Raw genomic sequence first — 25,712 nt, forward strand, 5'->3', positions numbered from 1 at the left:
CGAAGGAAAGAGAAAGTGATATGCAGAAAAAAAGTGCGGTGGGTATGCATAAAATACGGAGAATAAATAAAATATCAACAAACGGTGCCGAATTGATGAGTGAAAATTTTATGACAAAAGAAAAAGAGAGAGAGAGAGAGAGAGAGAGAGAGAGAGTCAAAAAAGGAAAGCAGTCAATTGAAGTGAAAACAGAGCAGAAAAAAAAAAAAAGACACGAAAATGAAACGCGACGGAAAGAATGAAATTATCATTATTAATAAATAGCAATTTATGATAGAATTCGCGACGTGATAATAATTATTTCAACCTATTTGCATATCACGATCCCGTTGATATCACCCGGAGTATCAATTATTAGCACAGGGATTTAATTGTTTGACCTCTGAAATGACGTAGTTAAATACCATTGATCAGGAAAAATTTGTAAATATTCCACACGATCATATTTGTCAGTCAGAAAGTGGTTGAAAAAAAAAATAAAGGATGAAAAAAGAATAACAATTAATATGTTAGAATAAGATTTTCGAACCGAATGAAAGACATCATAAGTCGAATAATGCTGGATAAATTTATTTCAAAAACTGATAAAGAATAACGTCAATTTCAAAATTCACACACCCAAAGAACATTTTCAAAAATTCTTTTGACTGTAATTTCAAAGGGTACCCGCACTTAATTGATCCGGAAACAAAAATTACTGGTCATACATGCCAGTGATAAAATCTCCGGGTTTTGAAAAATGAATTCGATGAAATTGAATTAAATTAAATCAAAATCTACGAAATTGACGATTAAACGTGTGATTCTGATAATTTTAAAATAAGAGAATGGTCTATTCTATTTTCCTTCATATCAAAAATATTTTCGAAGCATCTTCGAAATGTTGAATTTTACACAGTGTTTACGGTGCGTCAATTGAACGTTCGACAAATCGAAAACCGACATCCCGAAGTTGAAATATACGACGGAAATAACCGCAGTGACGAAAAAAACAAACAAAAAAAAAATGGGATTTTACCGAAAGGAGGAAAATCATCGAGCATGAGGTATCGGAGCGTCGAGAAAATTCAAGAGGAATCTTCAGCGGTTCCGAAATACGGATGCGAAAAGGAAAATAGAGCGAGAAGGTAGAAGAGAACACAATAGCCTGCGGAGTCAGAACCCTCGAGTCGTTAAAGTTCAGGATCGAGAATGAGAATAAGAAGAAGAAGAGGAAAAATAAGAATAAGAATAAAACAAAAAAAAAAAAAACAAGCCGATGACGATGAGTAGGGGAGAATAAAAACGAAGCAAGTACACAGAAGGCATTGTGATACGGAGACAATGCTTCGCCCCGATAGATGACGCCCTTATGAATTGACCTACCCCTGGCCTCGCGCCCTTTTATGGGGGTAGGTAAGGAAGGCGAATGATCCCTTTTACCTCGACTTTTCACCCGCGGTATTTCACCGGGCGAAGTTGAGTAAAGTCGAGAGAGAGAAAGAGAGAGAGAGAAAGTCTGCAAGGGTAGTGAAACGTCACCTCGCTGCCTGCAATAATTACTTACTGCTTTCCACTTTCCGCTATCTGACTATAGTTTTTTATTTTTTTTTATTTTTTTTTTTTTTGTTTCTTCAAGCTCCCGCTCCGTTTCCCCTTCTCATTGTCGCCCTTTTTCATCCCCGGGATCCCGCTCTTCAACCCCCACCCCTCATTCACCTTTCCATTTACCCTGTTTTATATCTACCGTTCCTCTTTTTCCGCACGACTATTGTGATGCTGGAACACTTTTTTAATAACCTCGAACGTGGAAGGTGGAAGGTAGAAGGTATAGAACGCGGGATACGCGGCTAGACCGAATAACCGTGAAGCACTCACTCGCTCACCCTGCACACCCGGTTCAACTTCCACCCCTGCGTTCGTGATATTCGAGCTTTTCCTTCCTTCTTTTCATCCCCGTTTCTTTTTTTTTTTTTTTTTTTTCATCCACTTGCCCAGACTGCCGGGACCTTGCGGATGAGCACTCGCTCACTGCCACTGTTTAGAATTCGTGGCAATTAAATTTACAGTTACGTATCGCTTGTTAACGCAATATCGAAGATATGCGTATTGTGTGCAAATGTTACTCGGATGGTAGATATTTTCTTTACGTCGGGGCGAAGAAAGAAACCACGCGGATTAAAAATTTTCCGACAAGAGAGAAAAGCTTTTCGAAAATAACAGAAAACTTATAAAAGTTACAAATTGAGTATACGATCAAGCCAGAAGATCTGAATGAATTTTTATAACCTTAAAAATTCTAAAAAAAAATTTCCCTAGTTAATATTTGAAGTGGGAAGAAAACCAAAGCAATTAAAACTGATTGAAATATTTCGTTGAAATAACACCAAGCTTTTGTTAATAACGCTTAACAGTGTATTAAAGATGTATTAAAAATGAGAAAATGAAAGAAATTATTAATGATTTCGATTCGCGAATACATTGAAATTTGGGTGAATTAGATATTTGTTATTTAGTTAAAGTGTGACTTGAAATGATAGGGTATTTTATTTGATTTTAAGACTTGGAATAAGACTAGATTTTAGTTGTTAGGAATTTCAAAATTCAGACGAGAGTCATCTTTGGTTCTGATGTTTGGAATTAGGAAGTGCCTGGAAGGAGTTTCTTTTTTTTAACAGGACTATCGATCGATGTTTAGCGTTGGTCAGAGCCCTTAACGTAAAGGGCTGTACATGACGTTTTTTATAAAATGTGTGTAAGAACAATAATATTAGTTTAGGTTATACGATGTCCAGTCAGACATGATCGAAATAACGGATTGATGGACTTTGTAAATTATTTGAAAAAAAAAGTTGTAAAAATATTAAAAATACTGGCTTCGAATTTTGGCTTTTTTTTTTACTTATTTATAACTTAGTACGAATGACTTTACAATACCGTCTTATAAAATCACGCAAAATCAAAAACCACAAACTAAAATTATTCCGACAGCTAACCTAACCTTAAAAAATCATAGCCAAGATCAGATCCATATCTCATCTGATACGACGGTAATTAACTACAGAAATATGAGCTGCTTGTTAATGACGGGAGAAAAATCAGCACAAGTTTGAGTAGAGCATCTACACTGAGAAACTTATTATTTGTTACGGTAACTAGAAAAATTGAGTTAAACAGGTATCGTTAAAAAAAACTGTTTGAATATTGTTGGAATTTCGTAGCTGGAATTTCTTTATCACAACAGAATGTTATTCAGGGGTATTCGAACTAAACGTGCAGCTTCTAGAGGCTTGGATTGGTGGCGAAAATGCGCTGCCCGTCCCGAGTTACAGGTTTTGAACGAGCAAGCGCCGTGAGACCAGCCATATCCAGGGGCCGCCTATACATTCGACCCATTGTGATGAAAATGCCGCTTTGGCATTCACCCGCCAATCATTCACCCAGGAGGAAACACTTAACGAAACCGCGACCTAAAGAAATATCGGCACACATCTGTAGATATATATATGGGGCATTCCACGTAAAATTTTCAGCCCATGTACCTCACCCCCTTAGATTTTGATCATTTTTTAGCATCATGTTGCGACAGATCCAAAAGGGCCTGGGAATTATTATTACATTTTTTCGATCATGCGGAAACAATTTCAAAAACTTGAAATCCGTTTATGTTACGGAATATTTTTAAAAAATTAAATCGACTCAGAAGATTTATACGTTCCAACACAAAAAAAAAAAAAAATAAACAAAATCATAATTTCAAACATGATCTGTGCGCATCCAATCAAAACGTCAAGTACAAAAAAAAAAACAAAACAAGTTTGAAAAGATTGTGTAAAGAAAATAATAAGAAAAAAAAAAAAAAAACAGGGTAGAAGCTTAACCCTCTTCGGATAAATTTTTATATCTCTTTATCCTTCGCCATAGCTCGTCTGCCAAGTCCAAGTCAGATGGGTGCGTGCTTACGAGTATTACACACGTAGTTTCATACATGTGAGTCAGGGTAAAATGGCCGGGAGGTATAAGGAAAGGAGATAAACGTCCGGGCGTTTTGTCGTCGCTGGACGGGCGTGCGGGGAATTCCGGTCATGGAAAGAGAAAGAGAAACAGAGAGAGAGAAAGAGAAATAGAAATAGGGAAAGAGAGAGAGAGAGAGAGAGAAAGAGAAACAGTCAGGGGATTTTTTCCCCACCCGCAATTTTCTTACCCATGCGTCCGGGTAATCCGATGGTCCCGGATTTTCGTCCTGCGGGGTAGGGAGAAGAGGGGGAAATGGGGGTAAAACGGGAAGGTGGCGCTTTTGCACGCTGCGTAAGGTCAGGTTCAACCTGATTCCCAAACCTCTCCCAAAATCCCATGATCGCCGGTCCTTGGGCCGACCCTATGGGATGGGGATGGGTGATGTGGGGGTTGGTATTCTCCCAGGCACCGGCAACCCTTACAGACCGAACAAAATCCTATCGCAAATGAAATCTGGGCGACGCTCAACGCCGACGACTGGAATATTCGTACGTGAGGGAGAAAATTAAGGCCGGCTTTCTACGCCACGTTCTCCCACCCCCACCCCCCTTCCGACCCCTTCACCACCCTCTTCCTTTCTTCCCCTTCGATACGTTCCAGGTATGCCGCACGTATCTTTTGCCTCACTCCGCAAGCTTCGTCTACACACCTGCAACCATAAGCCCAAAATTCCACCCCTAAACCCTCCCCCCGAATCACCCCCCAGTTGTATATGTATAAACTGGATATACGGTACGCGTTAGGTGAACATGTGAAACGAAATTTGTCGGTACGGACGCCAGCACAACTCAAATATGGTTTTTACCAACTCACGATTTTTACGCTTATAAACATATATTTTCCAGCGTCTCACGGTATTACGTAAGTTAAACGTCGCACAGTTTTTCCACCCTTTTTTGTGTTTTTTTTTTTTTTTTTGGCTTTCTACGGTAAGAACGACGCCATTTTATCCATATTCTCCGTCTCGGTTGGACGGATTGTATCTTATTTCTCTACAGACATTTTTCTTCCATACTAAAAGTCCTATAGAGAATAATGAGATATTCTACGGGATTTATTCTACAGAAATTTCATCCTGCAGACTGTATTTATTCTGATGAGAACAAAAAAAAAAAAAACAGTAAAAAATTTGAAAAATAAAATTATTACGAGCTTGGTTTCAACAGTTAATCGATTACGGAATTCACTGACGCTTGAAGAAAAAAATTGCTCGAAATTTCCTTCTGATATTTTTCGCTTTCAAAAAATGTATGGTGTCTAAGTTTCTGGCCATCTTTTCAACCGATTCGGAATACGATGAAAATTATTCGAAACGTTCTTCGAAATCGGAATTATTTTTCTCTCAACATTTAATCGTTGTAATTTTCAGAAATATGTGGTTTATATTTCCTTAATTATATTCGTGTTAATTATAGATACAAATCAGATTTTATAATACGGTTAGTAAATTTCAAAAGTTATTAAGGAAGAAAAAGAAAAAAAATAAATAAAAATCTGAAGCAGCATAAAAAGTCGATGCTTCAAAAATGTTGAAAAACTTAACGAATGTCCCGGCAAAACTCAAACTAGTTATAAAAATTGCAATCAAATGTATCGCGACGCTTCACATTGATTACAAGACACTAAAAAAAAGCTTCAAACTCGCGAAAATCGAATGAAATTATTCGAAACGAACAAGAGAAAATTACTGTAAACTCCGGATCTTCCTGTAATCCTTTTCTCCCTCATCCCCCTGAATTTCGTCCCTCGTCAAGCCGAACGTTCTGCGGAAAACGTTACGTCCCGGAATTGCTCCTGAGCACAGATACGGGGGGTGTGAGGGGGTGAAAACGGGATTGGGGGCGGGTGGCCTAGACGCGGCTCGAGTCGACGGCGGAGCAGCTAGCTAAAATCAATTGTAATCAAGAACGGTGTATAAATCAAATCGCGGAATGGGGCTTGCGGAGGGAGGGGCAGGGGGTATGTGCAGGGATGCAGAGAGAAGCTCGGCTCTTGTTTCCTTTCGGATGATTTGTTGGAAGCACGTCGCAAGCTCAACGACTGCAGCGCTTCGCCGTCGGCTACGTGGCCTATTACCTACCGACCAGCACCAACACCGGCATCTCCATCCATCGAATTGAACGTAGGCGCGTCGCAAGCTCATCGATGAGCTTGCGGGCCGTGTCGCCAAGTCCCGAGTAAAACGTGTGGCTTTTTATCGGTATTCAGAAATCTACAGTATTCGCCAGAAAATTGATGATCGATCTACGCAATAGTTGGATCGATAGTTAGATCCGGAGCTTGCGGGCAGTATTGCTAAGTACCGAGAAAAAATATCTGTGTAAAAGTGGGCATTCAAAAATCTTTAGAAATCTCCATGTATTGTCAGCTCAAAAGTCTCTAGCATTTGTTAAAAAATTTACGATGAATGTACACAATAGTTAGATCCAGAGCTTGCGGGCAGTGTTGCCAAGTAAAACATATCGCCACATCAGTGTTCAAAAATCTCAAGAAAACAGACCTTTGAACTTATTTTAAACTTAATAATCCGGAAGATTATTTCGAATCGCGAATACCTACAGAAATTAGCAGCTTTGGTGGAGAAGAGTTATAAAATGAATGTTTGAATGTCATACAGTACTATCCAAAAATCTCATATTCATTTCTCAGTTTCGATTTCACGATTACTAGGAATTTAAATGTCATACAGAAAATGATGTCAAGATTCTTTTTTTTTAGAAAAATTTCATATCCTCTTTCTGTCCTTCGACTCAAACAGTCCGACTGATTTGCCATTCTCAAAAATCAAAGAAAAAAAACTTTCTAAAATCACGATTCACCAAGTTTTCGAAAAAATTAAATTCTCGTAGGAAAATGAAGACTCGCGATCGGAACGAATCCTTTCAGTCACGTATTTTTCCCTTCAACATTTCCGCCTCAATTTTTTTACTCAGGGGTTTTCGGGATCGCTGAAAACGAATCCGAAGTCAGAGTTTGATAATTTTTAAATCCAAGATGGCGGATCCAATATGGCGGATATAAAATCGACAAAAAACTGTAAAAATTCGATCATTCCGTCCGAAACTTGTTACTCAAATATTTTAACAGTCGTACAGAGCATCATAGATCATGGTTTGAGGGCTTTTCTCAACACTCTTTACAACCCGGCAGTCCGTCGATCTTCATTCCACCAAAGTATAATAGTACCCGAGTAGTAAAGGTGGCGAGGGTTAAGCCTACTTGGCGGTTTGTCCGCGACGAACGTTTATACACGTCTCGTGTCCTGGACCCGTAAAACCGTCCCGAGCTTACCGTAAAGCTCCTCTTAATCCAACGAATTGATGCAATTCAACGATATTTAATATGCAACAGGCTGCCCGCCCGAATCCTCACTCTCTTTCTCTCCTGACGCTGACTTCTGTTTATTCGATAATGCTACACGGTGACCGCGAAACCTTCACCCTCCCGGTTTGAGATATTAGACGTCCAAAGTGACAGGTGTACAAGGGTCGCCGTTATTCGAGAAAACGCCGCCAAGATCTTGAAGCTTTTTTTTTTTTTCAGGGCCGTGCGAATTGAATCGAATATTCGAGTGGTCGAATAATCGGAATATTTTTAGAATTATTCAAATGATTTTGAATTCTTTGACACGAATTTTTTTTTTCACTGTTCTGAAAGTATTCATTTCGATGAAATAATTATATGACTAACGCAAATTTTTCTACCGGCAGAAATAAATTGAATATAGTTTCTTAAAATTTGAAAGTTCGATGTATTCAAATTTCAAAAATAACAGAGACTGTAAAGTGAGAGTTGATTAAGAAAAAATGAATAAACGACTATAGAATTATGCACACTTGAGATTTCGATGGAACTTTGAACCGTTGGTGATTTTAAATTATATTTACACAACGTTTCTCTAATTTTATTTTTTTTTACATATTCATAATTCAATTATTATCACTGACTGAGTTTTTTTCCCTCAACGCCTTTTCAAAAACCTATAAACACCTAGTTAATTCTTTTTCTCGTTTGTTAAACTTCTCAAAAACTTCAGACTATCGTCCCGTTTTAACAACCGTTTTATTTCCGTTTCTATCTAAACCGTGAAAATGTTGAAAAAAAAATCGAAATAGAAAAAGGAAAAAAATCACAAAATTTGATTAAAAATCATGCTACAAAACAATCTCCACGTCAATTGCGATATAAACTATCTGACCAGATAATTTTCGCCTATGACAAGAGAACAAGTGAAAAATATGTTCAAAAATCATGTTGCATAACAATCGACACAACAGTTGTGAGATAAACCATCCGAGCAGACAATTTTCGCGTACAGTAAGAGACTAGGTGGCGATAAAAGCAAAAAAAAAAATTAACAAAAAAAGGCGCAAAGCAAGGATCGACGAAGCGGACGACGCGAGTTTGTCAGTGCGAGGACTTGTATGCGTCGCGTCGCGGTAAATGAGAAAATAGCTGACAAGGCAGAATGCAAGACAGTAAAAGGATAGGTTGTACTGCACAGGTGAGGGTGCGAGGTGGACGTGCTGACAGCTGAGCTTCGGGTTTAAGGTGGAGGTACTTGCCTCTTTGTAACTGCATTCCTCACTTCGAGAGGGAATGTCGCGTTGTTACTCGCAGCGAACCGAGCGGCGAAGAAGCCGAGCTTTGCCTGTCTCTCTCCGCTCGTCACGCGCTTTATATCCCAGACCGGCAAAAGCTCGCTTGCGGTAAAGTCTATCCGACCTCTCTTTCCGCGCGTAAAATTCAACCCTCGGAAAAATCTCTTCGATCATCGATCAACGGTGTGTTTTATTTATTTTCGATCAATTTTTTTTTTATTTTTCCTTTTTTTTTTCTTTATTTTCAATATTATTCCGAAACGAATTCAGAAATGTTACGTATTTTAATTCAAACGTTTCATTGATCAACGGTGATTTTGTCATTCTTCGATATTCGAATGATCTAGAGTAAGATTTGATTTCAAAGAACCCAGGATAAAGCGTAATTTATCAAAATTGGCTCTAGTTAATTATTGTATCGACATTCTCATACAAGACTCAAGAAAGCAATATTCGGATGAAAATGAAAAAAAAATAAAAATACTACACAGCTTAAAGAAAGCAAAATTCGTTTCGTTGCCTCGTTTTCTGTTAGTTTATTTATTTATTTATTTATTTATTTTTATTCCACCGTGAATCTTAGTGTTTGAGAATGAGGAATTTACGAATAAAATCATGATTAAGTTCAAGAATTTTCGCGAAGAATAAAAAGGACGTTGAATATTTTCATACTCCGTTTTTTTTTTTTTTTTTTCTCTTTCTTGTTCACTCTTTTCTTTCTCGTTAACATGCGGAATAATTTCACCTTATTATTTTTTCACATTGAAGAATTTACGTCGAATTGTTATGAAAGTGTAATATATTCGGGAATGCAGGATTCAATTATACGCATAACGATAAATTAATTTTATCGCTGAACAAGCTTGCCAATTTTCAAATTTGCAAAGATTGATCCGAGGGTTCGGATTTTTAATCATCTGTAATTCGTCCAACATTCAATCAGACTTGAAAGTTTCTCGAGTTTTGATATTTACGTGATTTGATTTCACTAAAAAAATCTGTTCAATATATATTTACACTACCGGACGATCAATTTGTTCTTTTGCCTTCAAAATTTACTCGCTACTAAAATATATCACCGTAATCGAATAATTGAAAAATAATCTAACAGACATGCATTATTATTATAAAAACATGTCAGTTGTTATCGTATATTAACTCTTCTTAATACAGATTTCTGAAAAAAAAAGTGTACGTACATAGATAAATAAAAATTTGCAACAAAAAAAAAAAACAATCGAGAACAGACACGCAGTTAAAAAAGAATAGATTACCTAAAATAGAAATCAAATTTTTCAAAAACTTATTCAATTGCTAAATATCCTACTACAAGTGGGAAAAAAAAATAAATAAATAAAAATAAGGCAAAGAAAGAAAGAAAGAAGCTCTACCAAGTAGCGATTACAATAAATTTCTTATTACCGAATTAAAAATAACAAACTAGCCGGAATTCCGACCCTCGGATCGATTATAGATTGAAAATTGTTTGACTTACCCTCGATTGGAATCGTAATCGAAATTCGAACTTTCAGAGTAGTTTATATAATAGCATCTAAAAAAATGAAATCTCAGAAGTTACATAAATATAACAGGAAATAGGAAACAGCGAACAGTGAGAATATATAGATAGTCACAGCTAGAGAAGATATAAGAATAGTTGAATAGACGTGTATGTATATATACATATTTATATACACATATATACATATATATATATATGTATATATATTTATATATATAGAATAATAGAGAGGGGGAGAGAGATAGAGACAGATAGTGGGGCGGGGGGGGGGGGGGGGGGGGGTGGCTTTCAATCACGCGAATACGTGTAACGTGTAATCGTTATATGTATAAAGTGTTGTCGCACGAGCAATATCTTTATGCTCTTCGGTGAGATAATACACATAATAATATAAATCCACACAGCTAAACATCGATTAACTATTTTTTATGTGTATGTATGTAGATAATAATAATAATAATAATAATAATAATAATAATAATAATAATAATAATAATGTTACAATACCTATGGTCAATTATTTACCGATATACAAACTGGCTACATCGGGTGTCCTCGATCGATGAAATTATCATTTTTTACCGACTGTTCAATTTCTGACATACAACCGGAAAATTTTTACCACTAATAATAATAATTTTCACTATTACACTAGCAGTCGTTCCGACTTATTCAATAGTGGAAAATATTCTTTTTCTGTCTACAATATCGAATCGTTGAACTATAATTCGAGAAGTGAGACGACGTATTGAATATAATTATTCCCAAAATCGATAATTCGTTATTATTTTTTTTTTTTTTTTGGATATCAGATTGAAATTCTGACAAGGCTGAAATGTATAATAAATATATTTTTTCGAATCTACTTTTCTCTTTCACTCTCGGTGATGAATTTTTTTTTTTTTTTTTCTTGCGCGCGTTCATTTTCTAAGTGAGACACCCGTTGCACGGGGGGAGGGGGGGAGGGGGGGTACCGTAAAGCCGTGAAAATATTTTAGCAAATTTGTTAATCATCAATTGTTAGTTTGTTCAAATATCTAAGCTTGGGATCAGATTAACAACGGGATTAATAATGCGTTAGTCTAGGGTTACGTTTTATATTATATACATATACGTATATACATATAGTATATCACAGGTTTTCAACACATGGAAAAAAAAATGAGAAATAAATAAATTGAGAGAAGGTGGTAAAAAAAAAAAAAAAATACAATGTTCGAAATACGAAGTAAACAAAAACGAAATCCAACCAATAAGAGAAAGCAAATCTTCGATCAAAGTACAGTCAATTGACATGGTTATGTAATAAGTCCAAGCGTGAATAGAGTGGCGTTAACAACATATTGCTTTTTACTCGTTATAAAACGATCGTATAGTGTACGATTATGATATTTGGTAACAATGCTAAATAGTAAATATATTTTAATGGGAAGATTGTTGAATGATAGTATAACAGCAATAATAGAAATAATAATGTTAGTAATGATAATAATAACAATAATAATGTTAATATAGTTATAGAGGGTTGTTGGATGAAAATCTACTCTCTAATCCTAATGCAAAACAAAATTATCAACCAACCTCCTCGCCTATCCGAAATTGTTCGCGGGATCCCTGTAACAAAAACATATTTAAATCATAAAAAATCATAGGAAAATAAATGGTTTTCTTTCGAATTAAACTAAGCGAGTATTTATTAAAAATAAAACTATAACGATTTATAATTTATTACATAATTATAGATAATTCGTTTCATGTGGGAATTACTTCGGCAATTTATTCAACATCCTGCACGCCCTAATATCGTAATATTGTCAATCATATATTTTTTTTTTTCATGTTCTTTTTCTGACAATAATGGATAGGCATGTTCTATGTGAGGTAGAAGCTTAATCGTGCAAATACGCGAAGAGCTTTCGCAGTAAACTCGAACAATTCAGCAAATGGCAAAACAACGCTTAGCCTAACGACGATCACTATCGATATAATATTTTCGTTTCTTTTTTCGGTAAAAACTCCTTGGTTACATATCGTCGTAAAGATTCCTGTTATACCGACGAAACATTTTTCTCCCAGTAAGCGAAGAAGAACGGAACATCGAGTGGGAAGAAGAGTGAGAAGAATAAAGAAAAATTTGAAACAGGGGTACGAAATAACAAAATAATTATATATAAAAAAAGAGCTTCGCAAAAGGGGAAAGGAAAAAAAAGGTAAAAGAAAATAAAGAAAAAAAAAAAAAACGAAAAAAAAAGTACAACGCACAGGGTGGAAAAACAATGGAAATGTTAAGGGGTGCGGGAAAGGAGCTCGGAGCATAAGGATTGTCTCCGTGGAAACAGGAATGGGCGGGCGGGTTAGCTTACGTTAGGTTGGAGCAAAAAGCCGCGAAACGCGACCATCTGTGTGCGAATCCCGGTGACTTTTCTTCTCTCAAGGCTGCCGGGTAGAAAGGGGGCGGGGGGTGGGTGGTGGAGGAAAGGGTGAGAGAAAAGCGGAGAACGGGAGGAGGGTGGTAATGGGCCTGTAGTACGTAGGTGCGATCGGGAGAGCTCTGCTCATAACACTTAGAGGCAGGCGGCGCCACTGTCTTATTGCCTCCGAGTTGCCGGCGGAGTCGAATCCCATATTTGCAGGCCGGGCGGAAACATAAAGAGAGCCCCCTCCCTTACACCTTCCGCCCAACGAAATGCACGCGCTACGTGCGAGTGAGTCGAGGGGTCCGGAGGATCGCAGGGAGGAGGTATTAGTTTCAGATTTGAGAGTTTGTTGCCGAAAGATACCTTATACTTAATGCCTGTCATATGCCCGAGATAGCTCTCCTCTCTTTATTTTCTGATTTTCTCAACCCTTTCAGTCACACGTATTTCAGATCAATATTTCGGCCTGACGTATGAGGAAAATTTTTAGTTCCGGTTAAAGCTCAGTCCTTGACTATTTTCATTTTTTACCACGATCGACAAAATATAGTTCTAGGTAGAAAATGAAAATTATTCTTATCATTTTTCAATTAAAATTATTATTTTTACTTAGCTTCGAAGATATTTACAAAAATCCGAACATCGAGAATACTTTAATTTCAAACAAGAACTTTCGTCAATGTGATCCAAGCTTCGTTTCAAATCGTTTCGAGAATTCGTTAAAGTTGTTAAAATTCACTCCGTAACGATATCTTCATTTATTCAGAAGACTGTTTTGTACGAACAAAAGTTCCAGCTTGAAAGAAAAGCAAATCTGTTTCAGTGACTTTGAAGAAAATAGTCTTCCGAATAAAATTGTCAAGAGGTGTAGAATAAAGTATATTAACGATTCTACCAACGTCTCAACAATTTTAAAACGATTTCAAACGTAGTATCGATTTTTGAACTTTAGTTTACAACTTCAATTTTTGCTACTTTCATATTTTCGAAGAAATCTTATCGTAGTTTACGTTAATAATAATAATTTGATAAATACTCAATTTGCAAATATGATGAAATCAGTAAAACAGTATCGATTTTACCCAACATCCGTCACCGGATTTTACGCAAATTCAATTCAAATTTGACTGACAAAAATGCGGAAGTTTTCTTTTACAAATTTCAAAATCAAATACCTTTTGCGTGATTTTATGATTTATTTTCGCTAATTCAATTCCCAAGTATATATCTCAAAGTCAATTTTTAGTTTATCTAATTCAAACTTTTCACGATTTCTTATTTCAAGACGTTCGCTCTCATTTTTATTCTTCTTTCATTTTGCTTCTTTCGCCTGATTCTTCGTAATTTTTGTTCAAATATTTTCCCTTCGGTAAATGCATGTATATATATATATATATATAAGGGTCGAGTTCTTCCCAAGTCCATGGATTCCCTGCCCGTGCTTTTTAACAAGTTTTAATTGGCTCGCTATCCCTGAAATTGTTTACCAAGACACGGACTTTGGGGATAGGAAGAACAACGGAAGTGGGGAATCACCCTTTCTCTCCCTTTCCTCAAACTTCGCCTTGTTCAATTCTTCGCCTATCAGCTATCGTAATAGTCGAAAAAGATAATAATTATCCTTTATTTGTCCTTGTCATTTTCATAGCATTTTCTTTTCTCTTGTGATCCCCGAGTACTTTCATATGTATATATATTTTTTTTCGCACATTTTAATTTAAGCATTCATCGCTCGGTGGGATCATAGAAATAAAATAGACTGCAAAATTTTTTTTCTAAACGTTTTTCAACCGAAATGAATATTCAATTAAAAACTAAACTAACAGTTCGATAGTTTACAATTATATCGAACGATGGATAATGGATGTTTATTTTTTTTTTTTTTGTTTTTTGCTCATTGTCAGTCAATATACTTTCTTCTCGTTCGCTCACTTCGCAAAATGATAAAACTTAAGAGAAAGAGAATGGTCATCAGCATGGTTTAATCAACCTTTAAAGCTGACTCGGTTTTAAACATGCTTCAAATCGCCATTCGGTATAAAGTATAATTTTGCTGCCCGGGGATCGTAATTCAGGCTGCGCTACAATCTTAAATTAAATCGCCATTTATCCCTCGGCAAGCCGGGTTTCACCTTTACCGGCAACAGTGCCCGTTGAAGTTCGCTTTAGCGAAATAAAATCAATCTCACCCGCGCAACCTAATTATTAATTCACAATACTGATATAATAATATAGGACCCGGCGATCAGCGAGGCAAGAGAAAGAAAAATAAGAAGAAGAAAAAGAAAACGAAGCAGAAGAAGAATGGAATAATAAAAATTAACGAGAAGAGGAATTTTCGTACTAAAAGAATGCGATGCGAATCGATTCTTCACCCGCAAAAGTTGTCGGGAATTCGTTAATTAAAATTATTCAAATTCTTCCTGCTACTGTAAACTGAAAAAAATTATTTTCGACCTTATATCTGTAATTCAGAAAAAAAGATTTTAAGATTGTTAATGAAACAGAGTTTGTCCGAATAATGTTAGAATGTGTATCGAGAAAAAAAAACAAAAAAAAAAAAAAATGGCAAGATTATGGATAAAAAATATTCATTCAAAAAATGTATGGGAAAAAAATGAAAGGAGAATTAGCGTTGGATAATAGAAAGAAAAAAACCAAACAAAACGAAACATTGAGCAGATTAAGGAACAAACAATAGTTAACCCAAAATCATCCCCGTCCCTGAAACCTACCCTCTCTTAATTATGAACGTCCGCTTTTTGTTTCACTTTCTTCTCCGTCTCCGTTCTCATTTTCGAGAGAAAACAAAAGTTGGTCCTAATTTTTGTTTGCTTAATCCTTCAGTTTGTCTCCGACTAAACTGAACGGGATCAACGGGTGGGCAGAATTCCTATATAAATAAAGTGAATAAAAGAAGAAGAAGAAGAAGAAGAAGAAGAAGAAGAAGGAGAAGAAGAAGGCGAAGAAGAAAAGAGAAAGTGTAGACGTGGATGAGGATGAGGCGAGGATCTGATATATTGCTAGAATTCTTAACCGTCTGGGGTACAAAAATATCGTATAATTATGTAATTTGTACCACCAACGAACGCAACGTGAAACATTTTTAGTGAATGGCAGACTGGAAAGTGTAAATAACAGGGCTTTAGAGATCAGTCAGTCTGTATGCCAACACCTAGTCGAGTCTGATTATTTACAGTTTATTCCCCCCCCCCCCCCCTCCCACTGTTTTTTTTTTTTTTTTTTTTAAGAGTTAAAAAAAGGTGGTAGAAATTGCTCAGAAAATTATAGCTACGGAATTCGTTCTGAAACAAAGTATTTTTAAAGGTGTGAAAAGTACAAATTCTTCAAGATACCGTAAAAATAATCAACGTCGGTTTGGAAGATTCATTTACAAATTAAACTAAGCTTTCTGATCGTGCCTCTTCCAGTTTTTTTTTTTTTTTGAAAAAAATTCTCCGTCGATCGAAGCTTGCAGCAAAAACTCTACAATATTTAACACATCTGAGAATTCTTTCTTCCTTTTTTTTTTTTTTTTTTTCTCTCTCGTACCCATTTCACGAGTTTTGCGTTCTCCGATTTTCGATCGATTACACACAAATTTTTGAATTATAAACAAGATGCACGATTTAAATTGACGCGAATATTCTTCGTGATTGATTATTCGACGATTTGATTATTCTCGAGATGCGCCCGTAGTTGAAAAAAAAAAAAAAAAAATTCAAACACCACGAACAACCGCAAAGGATCTGAGAATTCGTCCTCGATGAAACAACAAACGATTCTGAGACGATAAGAGAAACGAAAAAAAAAAAAAAAAAATCAAATCGTAAATTTCAACGAAAGAGTTTGATTTCAGAGAATCTCACGGAAAAGTTTTCATTCGGAAGCAATAAGCAGACGCGTGTCTTTCTTTCATTCTTTTCTCTCTCTCTCTCTCTCTCTCTCTCTCTCTCTCTCTCTCTCTCTTTCCCTATCACTTATAGCGAGTATATATATATAGGAGAAGGTGGATACGAGCTGGTAGTGAATAAGGAAGAAGAGGGTTTGACGTGATGATCCCGTAATAACGAGTCTATGGAGTCCCAATGGCCATTGAAATCGCGTTCGATCTACGACGACAAGACAGCAGCACCAGCAGAAAAAGAAGAAGAAGAAGAAGAAGAAATATAAGAAAGCGTAATAACACGGTGAGCAGCGGTCAGCTGTTGGTTTGTCAGAGATTTCAAAGTCAGGCTTAGAAGTTCTTCTTCTTCTTCTTCTTCTGTGACTTTGTCCAAATTGAATAACGCTGCGTCAAAAACGATTTCGAAAAATCACAAGACTCTCTAACAGGAAAAAAAAAAAAAAAATTTTATCAAAAATCATTGCACAAAAACGGAGATGTCGATTAAAAATGACTTGAAAAAAATTCTGGGATACTCTTAAACTGTGATATTTCGTCTGATCAGATCTGTGATGAAATGAAATCGATGAAAGAAAAAGGAGACCGAGAAAGAAAAGAAGAAAAATTTATCGCAGAGTAAATTCAACGCCTGAACCAAAAAATAACGGGTCCCGATTCTAATTATCCTAAAAAAATATGAAATAATCTAAAACGTCGATGAATACCGAGTTCATCGAGACGGCGGATGTCGAAATCGTTGATAATCGGTGAGTGAAGAATGAAGGTTGATCAAACGAAGAAGCCAATTTCGAGGGATCGTGAATTGCAAAACGAATGCACCAACATTCGTCGATTGTTCTCTCTCTGCGTGTAACGAATGTGCAAAAACCTTTCACTGCGGGATGTAAGATAAAATATTTCTCCATGGAGGAAATCCGGAATGTCAACGAACCTGCAGCGAAGCTAAGAGATATAGGGATATGGTAAATTCCATGAAAACTCAACCACCATTTTTTACTCTCATCAAAATTTGTTCTAAAATTCTCCCAGCTCTGAAACAATAGTCTCTATTTTTTCAGACTTTTTATTCAACTGGTTAATTATTCATAAGTATTTCAAGTAATGTTGAAGAGAACTTCATTCTGTGTTGAATTTTAAAAAATTCTCAGAAACTGTGTTTTCTTTACCAAACATATCGAGTAGTCGATAGAAAAAAAAAAATAGAAAATAAGTTGAATGTGTCAAGAAAGCAGACAAAAATCGCTCCGTAATGAAACTAGTCTAGAATTTTTTGGGAACTTTCAGACCAATTAAAAAATGTTTTAGTTGATGAGAAAATTAAGGATGTTGATTAGCAAAAAAAAAAAAAAAACTACAAAAAATCGGCCCACCTTGGGTTCGAACTTAAAAGACAATTTTTTTCGAACTTTAAAAACGGCCCGTTTCAAAATTTACTCTTAATATTTATAAATAACTAATCACACTGAGAAAAATTTCATTTGTCACAGTAACTGGAAAAATTCAGTAAAACAGGTACCGTTAAAGAAAAGTGTTTGAATATCGTTGGAATTACTAAAATCGATCGTGATAAAAAATGAAAATAGTCAAGGCCTGAGCGATAACCGGAACTAAAAATTTCTCTCAGTGCAGTTGAATGAAAAATGTCAAAAAAATTCAGCCTTTACCGTTTTAGAATTTGAACAATTGCGGAAAAAGTTTTCAACGAAATGAAAAATGATAATGTTCGCATGGAATTCCCCATATAATGCAGATGTTTGTACGGAATAATTCTCACATGTACTTTGGGTGTATTTCAACATGCGAAAAACATACGGAGATCTGCTTTTCCGTTTTCAGCCTTTGGTTTCCCGGGTTTCACTGCAACCCAGCCGTACATACGGCGTGTGAAATCTCACGTGCTTGCAGCTTGCTTATCTTCCTATTCTGGAATGTCCCTCTGGACCGAAATCACGTTCGCAAACTTCGTGCCGAGCCGCTGCCGCAGGCTCGATGCATCGCGATGAAAAAAAGAGAGCAAATGAAACGGAAAAGCTTTACGTAAACGAAGACGAAAATACCCGCGTTTATATGCATTTTGGCTATCGCGCGTGTGAATAAATTTTTCATTCCGTCAAATTTTCACTTCTCTAGAAGCACGTTGAAATACGTGAATTTCGTCGATAGATTCTTGAAAAATATTGTCGATTTTTATTCTCATCACGATAACGTCAACGTTACTGTTATGGTATCAAAAAACGTTAATGTTCAATGCAATTTACCAGTCAAGTAAAATTAGTCGATAATTATCATTTGTCCATTTGATAAAAATTGCTGTTTAGAAATATGGCGGTTAAATAACGCAATTTCAAGGCGAATAAGTGACCGGCTTTTTTCTTTCTACAAATCAAAGTTCAGTACATGTAACAGCATAAAAAGTGAATAATTTTCGATGAATTTAAATCGATTGAAATAAACACAGTTCGACAACAAATGGTCTCAGAATTAATTCAAAAACTGAAAACTATTCGCTGTTAATATTGAAATATACACGTTTCAATAAATCGGTGAATATATATTCAAAATTTAGCTCGAACGTTAATTAGAATCGATGTACGACAAACGTTTGAATAACCATCAAAATAAACACTCGGAGATTGACCTGAACATTTGAAAACTCGTAATTAGTTCGTTTGAACATAACGAAAATTGTATTTTTAAATAAGTTTACTACTTCGAAAAAAACAAACATTTATTTATTCTTCTCAATACTCGCGCAACGTGCAAAAATAAAATATTTGCACGCCTTTTCGATCAAATGCCCGCAAAATATCGCAAATATATTCGTCACGTGACTAAAAATTTTCTCGCCATTCAACGCAGCTTATTTTCTTTTTTTTTCAATTTTCTTCTCCAAATTTTAGATAACAATTTTTCGAACAACATTCAATCCAAAATTGAATGTCATTCTCAGTAAAACACGTTTTGTTTTTTTTTCTTTACAAATTTCTGTTTCCAACGCATCAATGTTGCAGAATAATAATCGAGAGATTCGATGAAAATCAATCCGTTCTTTGGTATGTAAAAAGTATTCGCGCAAATCTTATCGAGTTGCCGTAATTTTTTCAACTACCGTTTGACGAACTTTACCCGAAGGTATAAAATTTCTTCCGTAATTTTAACGAAGCATTATTTTCTCAACGATTGAAAAATGTATGCCGTGATCCGAAAGGTTTCCGGTTTCCGTTGATTTGAGGAAAAAAAAAACAAGTTGAACCAGTTAAACGTATAAACTGCCGAGCATTCCAAGAATACGAACGCGACGAATACAGCAAGAAATATGGAACCGACGTCTCGTATTATGAACCTGATTTTCTTCTTCCGATTTTTGTTACTTTATTTCAACCGTGTTTAAAGAGAATGTCTTGAAATCGCCGAGTGATTTATCGGCTTGAATGTCCACCTCCCAGGGTTTCGCATCGCAGTTACAAGTCAGCTCTGCCTTTACGACGCGGTCTTCAACGTGGTTTGAAACAAAGGAACCGGATTCTCAGGATCATTACGAGTTATGAAAGAAGGATATAACAAGTTGTTTCACGAATAGAGTGATTACAAGGTTTGATAGGAACGATCAGAAGATCGGTCAATGAATTTTAAAACATTTCTAATAATTTAATTTTCAACTTACAAAGGTATCAGAGCTAGAAGGTGGAACCGGATTTTGCATACAACATGAAATAACTTTTGAATCAATTCGAGGAAACGTGATGAAAATTTCAAGCGTATTTCTGACGATTCGTATATATATTCAAATTCGATTAAAGTTATTCGAAGTGGAATTTAAGTTGAAGTTGAAGATGTTTGATCAAGGCATCGAATGAATATATGAGACTTCACATGAACTCGGATTACTTTAAGTGAACTTTGTGCGGGTTTTGAATAATAGTTCAAGCTTCTCAATGAATTTCAAATATTTCGAATCGTTCAAAAAGTCTCTGGATCGACTCGAAGTGAATTTTGAAACGTTTGAATGATCTGAGCCAATTCCACAACATGACTTTCAGGTGACTTTCAGACCATTCAACGTCTCAAATGAATTTTTGCAAGTTTCTATCTTGTTCCAAGAGATCGGACGGCGTTTTAAAAGTGTTCAAAAATGTAATGCTACCACCTCTCGAAGGAGCTCAGACTGCTGTGTAACAATTGGATGGTTTGAGAATGGAAAAGAGGATCACATCTTGCCCACCAACCATAAAAGATAAAATCGCAGGGTAGTAATGGAAAATAAGTAAAGGAAAAAAAACTTCCCTCTCTTCGAGAATACTAGTAGTGAGTATAACAGATACTCATTGGCAGCGGTTGATACTTAACTTAAATCAGTTTGCGAAGTTTACTCTACTTTTTCAGTTAAACAAGACTTTTACGGTCAATTTATTCTTGCACGAGCGTTAAATTTTCGCAACAGTTGCGAGAAAATGTAGCAACAGTGATCGTAATGAGAAAGAATAGCAACGGATACTAGACTTTCCGGTAACAGGTAGAAAACTAATTTTCATTTTCTACCTGCAACTATATTTTTCGATTATGGTAAAAAATGAAAATAGTCAAGGACCGAGCGGTAACCGCAACTAAAAATTTCTCTCAGTCCACGTAGATTATCGGATATAAGGCAGCTAGGTATCCACCATGAGGAGTAGGGTCGGTGGTGGTGGATATATTGGTAAAAGACCATTTAGTTTCCGATGTAGCGCCATTCCCCGAGAGTCAGTATAATAAGATTTTACCGCCGGAGTATTGCCGTAGGGCAAGATTTGCGATATATTATAGCCAACGCCTACGAAAACCCAGGGATTTTCAATTCCAGGTCAATCCAATACCTCGAAACGCTATCGGGACGTAGTTAGGTTAGGTTCGACTGTATCTCATCTCCCACCTTCCCAAATATATCCTCTTTCTTTATATGCCCAGGACAGGGTGAATTTCTGACGTACCTACATCAAAAGGAATCGTCATCCCTCGTTCAATATCCTCGCGCAAGAGAACGAAAGAAAGAAAATAACAGAGGGGAATGATAAAACCTAGAACAGCAAGTTCTGAGAAACGGTGAAACGAAAGAAAGAAGACCGGTAAGAATTAGGACGAAATCGAACACCGAGCATTGACAAAGTAAAAATCTGCCAGGTGGATCCTTTCTTTTCCGTATATCGTTCAAGCTCTGACCTTACTTGTCGTGATCTCAAACATTTTTATTCCTTCAGCTTTTCTAAAGCACCAAAGAATTGGTATAAAAATATATTTCTTATCCTTTCACCTTTTCGAGAACATCGAAAAAACATCTATCCGACTTGTCATAAATGTTCATAATGACGCACGAAACATTTTCATTTGACTGAATTTATTAACGTTAACGTGACGAAACGTAAGTGAAAAAATCATTATCACACAATTTTAGAATGACTTCAAAGAAGTAGACTTTCCAAAATAAGAGTATATTTAGTTTTTCATGGTTTAGTAAATTTCATACATTTATAAATGTGCAAAGTAACCATAGTAATGTTCCTAAACATGCATCGTTACAGGTAACATTACCAACTTCACTGACTTTGAAGAAGTAGGCTTTCCAAAGTAAGAGAATCCTTTCTTCTTCATAGTTCAATAAATTTCATCCATTTCTAAATGTGCAAAGTAACCATTTTTCCCGAACATGCACCGTCACAGGTAACGTTACCAGCTTCACCCTAATCGTTCTTCCACATTGGACCCCAAGTGCGTATCGGAATTGTTCAAGTGATTGAGCTGTGTCACCTGACCCAGTATGTTTGTGTGCGTGTGTGTGTCTGTGAGACTACGGTAAAATTTAATCTGGTCCTGATTACTGTTCGGTAACACGCGTGCGACCCGCGTACTCCAGTTGTCACTATGGATGCCATATCCGGTTGGTTGGGTATCTGGCACGGTTTAATTGACACAACCCCACGCAGAGCTTTCAAACACTGGAGTGCCTACTCAGCCTCATGGATTGTTAATGCATCGCTGATTTCCCGTGTCGATTAATGATCGTCTCATCAAGCAGGTTTATTAGATACGACGGTACGAACACCTCGACCCACATTCGCCTGCCGCCTAAACTTTTCTCCGTCTGTTGTTTCCGCTTGTACTGTTTTACCATCCATCGGACTATTTTTTGTTTTTTTTTTTTTATTTTCATTCCATTTTATTTTTTTTTTCTTTCTTTTTAATTCTTTCTCTCTACCCTCGTTTCTCATTCTCTTTACCGAATCGAATAGTTTATACGGTATAATCATCGGATGGGTGTCTCCGTTGAAAGAGACACTCACCGATAATTACTGAATAATTATTTAAACGTCGATTCCTGCTCCATAGTGACAAAGAATAAATCAATACGTTTCACCATTCAGGATGGACAAAGTTTCAGATCAGAAGTGACAACCGGTCGAACTTCATACGAGCCAAGAGTTTGGATTCAAGTCACGTTAACTTCGCCAAGTCGCGCATCCAATTCATCAAATTTCAAGTTTGAAAGAAATTTATTTTGATTCACGCTTGACGAGTGACTTCAAGTCATTCGATTCCACTTCAAGATTCCGAAGCTCTTTCGAAGTGACGAAGTGACTCGAAGTCCTAAAGTTAAATGATCTCGTCATTGACACTTGAAATTTAAATTTAGTAAACCGTTAATAAGGCATATAAAAAAATTCAGATATTGTAGATTCAACTTTATCAAGTATTCTAAGGATGCTATATAGTAATGATATTTTTTTTTTTTATCTTCAACGTTTCGACACATCAACGTTACCAACTTCAGGCTGGTAATACACGAGGTTACATAATTATTCGGTTACATTTGAATCATTGTTCTTATCTCGCCTTTTCTCACGCCCGAACAGCCGCGTTCAATGGTTTTTCTTTTTATTTCGTCGTTACTTTTCCGAAAATTATCCCTTCCAGTTAATCAGCCACGCTGTGTAAGCAACACAGCAGTTCTGGATATATCCGGTATAATCGACTCACTTTCTTTCTTTAGCTTTACTTTCTGACAAGGTTTCAGACCTTTCGAGGGTATTGGCGCAGGGTAGCACCGATGGGGTAACAATCGACCTTATACCTGATGATAACAGTTCCACCATCAATCATTTTGCCAACGAACTGGGAAACGCTCGAAAGGTGCCGAGTGTGTATATATATATATACTCGACCATGCGCCAACTCACCAACGAATTTTCTATATTTTTTCAAACCCCCTTTTTTAACCATTAAGCTTCCATCCATTCGCTTCTTTCCACAGAAAATTATCGCGATTTGATATCAATATCCTTGAACAAGTCTCGTATGCTTTCATCGACTAAAATCAAACTGTCCAATTTCATTAAAAACTTTCGTTTCTCTCCGACACATCGCCATTTGTACCACCGTTTATTGTACCGACTGTAGGTAAAAAACGAAGGAGGTGAAAAAAAAAAACAACGAGAAAGAAATTGAAGATCTGCCATTAATACCGCGTATGAGAAAAATTCAGTTATTTTCTTTTCGACGATTCAAAATTTCACGAGAAACGTTGAAAATTCAACAAGTTTCGATTTTTCATATTTTCCGGATAACCGAGGCTACTCGAACGGAAGTTTAAACGTCGATGTAGAAATAGAGGGAGACGGAGAGAAAGAGAGGAGGAGAGGGAGGATGAAAAATCAATAGGTAAGTGAATAGAAAATACCCGAGAAATACCGTGCGACAGTGGCGATCGAGGAATGTTCGAAGGAAGGTTTTTACCCCTTCAATTCCCAGTCGGACTCTTACGCTGCCCGCTATCCCACAATTCGTTTTCCTGAATTTTCGAATCCCTCGAGTCTCGTCGCGCGGCACGCCGGTCGATTCTCTCGGCTTCGAAGGGTCGAATAGGGCGAAAAATACCGGGTATATAAATATCGGCCGAGGATGGTCCTAAATAGTCGAGACTGACCGAACAAATTTATCAACGGTCCGGAGAGATCGGCCGGATATAACAGCATCGTTTCGAAAAGGAGCGGCACTCAATTTTCCTGTAACAATGAAATCGATCGATCATATTTACACAACGTATTGTATCTGGATCAAATTTTTCGACTCAATTACTCGTTTATTTCGTATTTTGAACTTTTAACAACTTGAACAACTTTGCATAATCAGGAACAGTCTTTTTATTAAAAATTAGGTACTTTGAATATGTATTTTAGCTACCTTTATTACCTAGGTAATAAACGAACAGAATCAATAACGATACGTGGTCATTGTTTTACATAAATATGGCCCGTTACGTCGACAAGTCTGAGAGCTTTCAGGCACTGCCTCAACGCGGGATCGTTGATACGTTTTTAGTTGGCACTGAATCGAGAAGTTGGATATGTTTCGTAGTTACATCACGACGGAAAAAGAGAAAAGAAAATCAATGGAAAGAAAAAAAACGAAGGAAATCACATACATACATCCAAACTGTAGGTCTGTATAGATTATCCGAAGATTGATTTCCTCTGATGTGAATGTAATCGCACCCGGTGAGCTTCGAGTCAGAGGAGGAGGTAGGGTAAATAATAATCTTTTAATAACTGTAAGTGATAGATGTATTTTCTGCAGGTTTGTACGTGATGTGTATTGTGGATCGGAGCCAAACGGCTTCGAGGATATCCATTTAGAATATAACCGTGATTTAGGTATCCAGGCTAGAAATGAATTTCAATGCCCCGCTAAGAGATTTCCAAGACTTTGAGTGAAAGCAGACTTTTCGTGTAAGACAAAAAAAAAAAAAGAAGTGTAAGAATAAAAAAAAAAAAAATAATAATAATAATAATAATAACAACAATTTTTTAAAATATCGTATTGTAAGATTTTGTAGCACTGAGAAAAATCGAAACAACCGTTGGTAATTAAAACTGAGGGGTGAATTGGGACGAGAATATATAGGAAACGTATCGTAGGATAAAAGAGGAAGAAGGAAAGGGATGAGGAGGTAGATAATGATCAAGAGAAAGTAATTTTCTCCCCTCGCCGTCAGCAGATCAGAGAGGCTCAGAGGCGAGACATCTTACGAAAAGGGCAGAACATCTAAGCCAGATTAATTAATTGGTTCGACAGTTATTTCCCGACAGATTAGGGGCTCTAGATTTCAGGAAGATGCGCGAACTTGCCGATAAGTACAGTCATAACTTTTTGTGTGCCGTTGCTTCAGCTTGGATTAAAATGAGCTTATCCATCGTCGTGTATTCCAAAAATAAAAAAAAAATAAAAAAACAACAACAACA

At 36.4% G+C, this 25,712-nt stretch overlaps 1 protein-coding gene across 2 annotated transcripts in view; it reads right to left on the reverse strand.

Moving 5' to 3' along the window:
* The window catches only part of LOC124223146 (nephrin), a 228,003-nt gene that overhangs the window by 181,441 nt on the left and 20,850 nt on the right, over positions 1-25,712 (reverse strand). For both annotated transcript variants that reach the window (XM_069137749.1, XM_046634880.2), the window contains one exon: positions 11,701-11,733. In XM_069137749.1, the coding sequence (XP_068993850.1) occupies positions 11,701-11,733 (33 nt within the window). The remainder of the gene's footprint in view (positions 1-11,700; positions 11,734-25,712) is intronic.

Source organism: Neodiprion pinetum, chromosome 7 (assembly GCF_021155775.2).
Source record: "Neodiprion pinetum isolate iyNeoPine1 chromosome 7, iyNeoPine1.2, whole genome shotgun sequence".
In the NCBI taxonomy this organism is placed as follows: domain Eukaryota; kingdom Metazoa; phylum Arthropoda; class Insecta; order Hymenoptera; family Diprionidae; genus Neodiprion; species Neodiprion pinetum.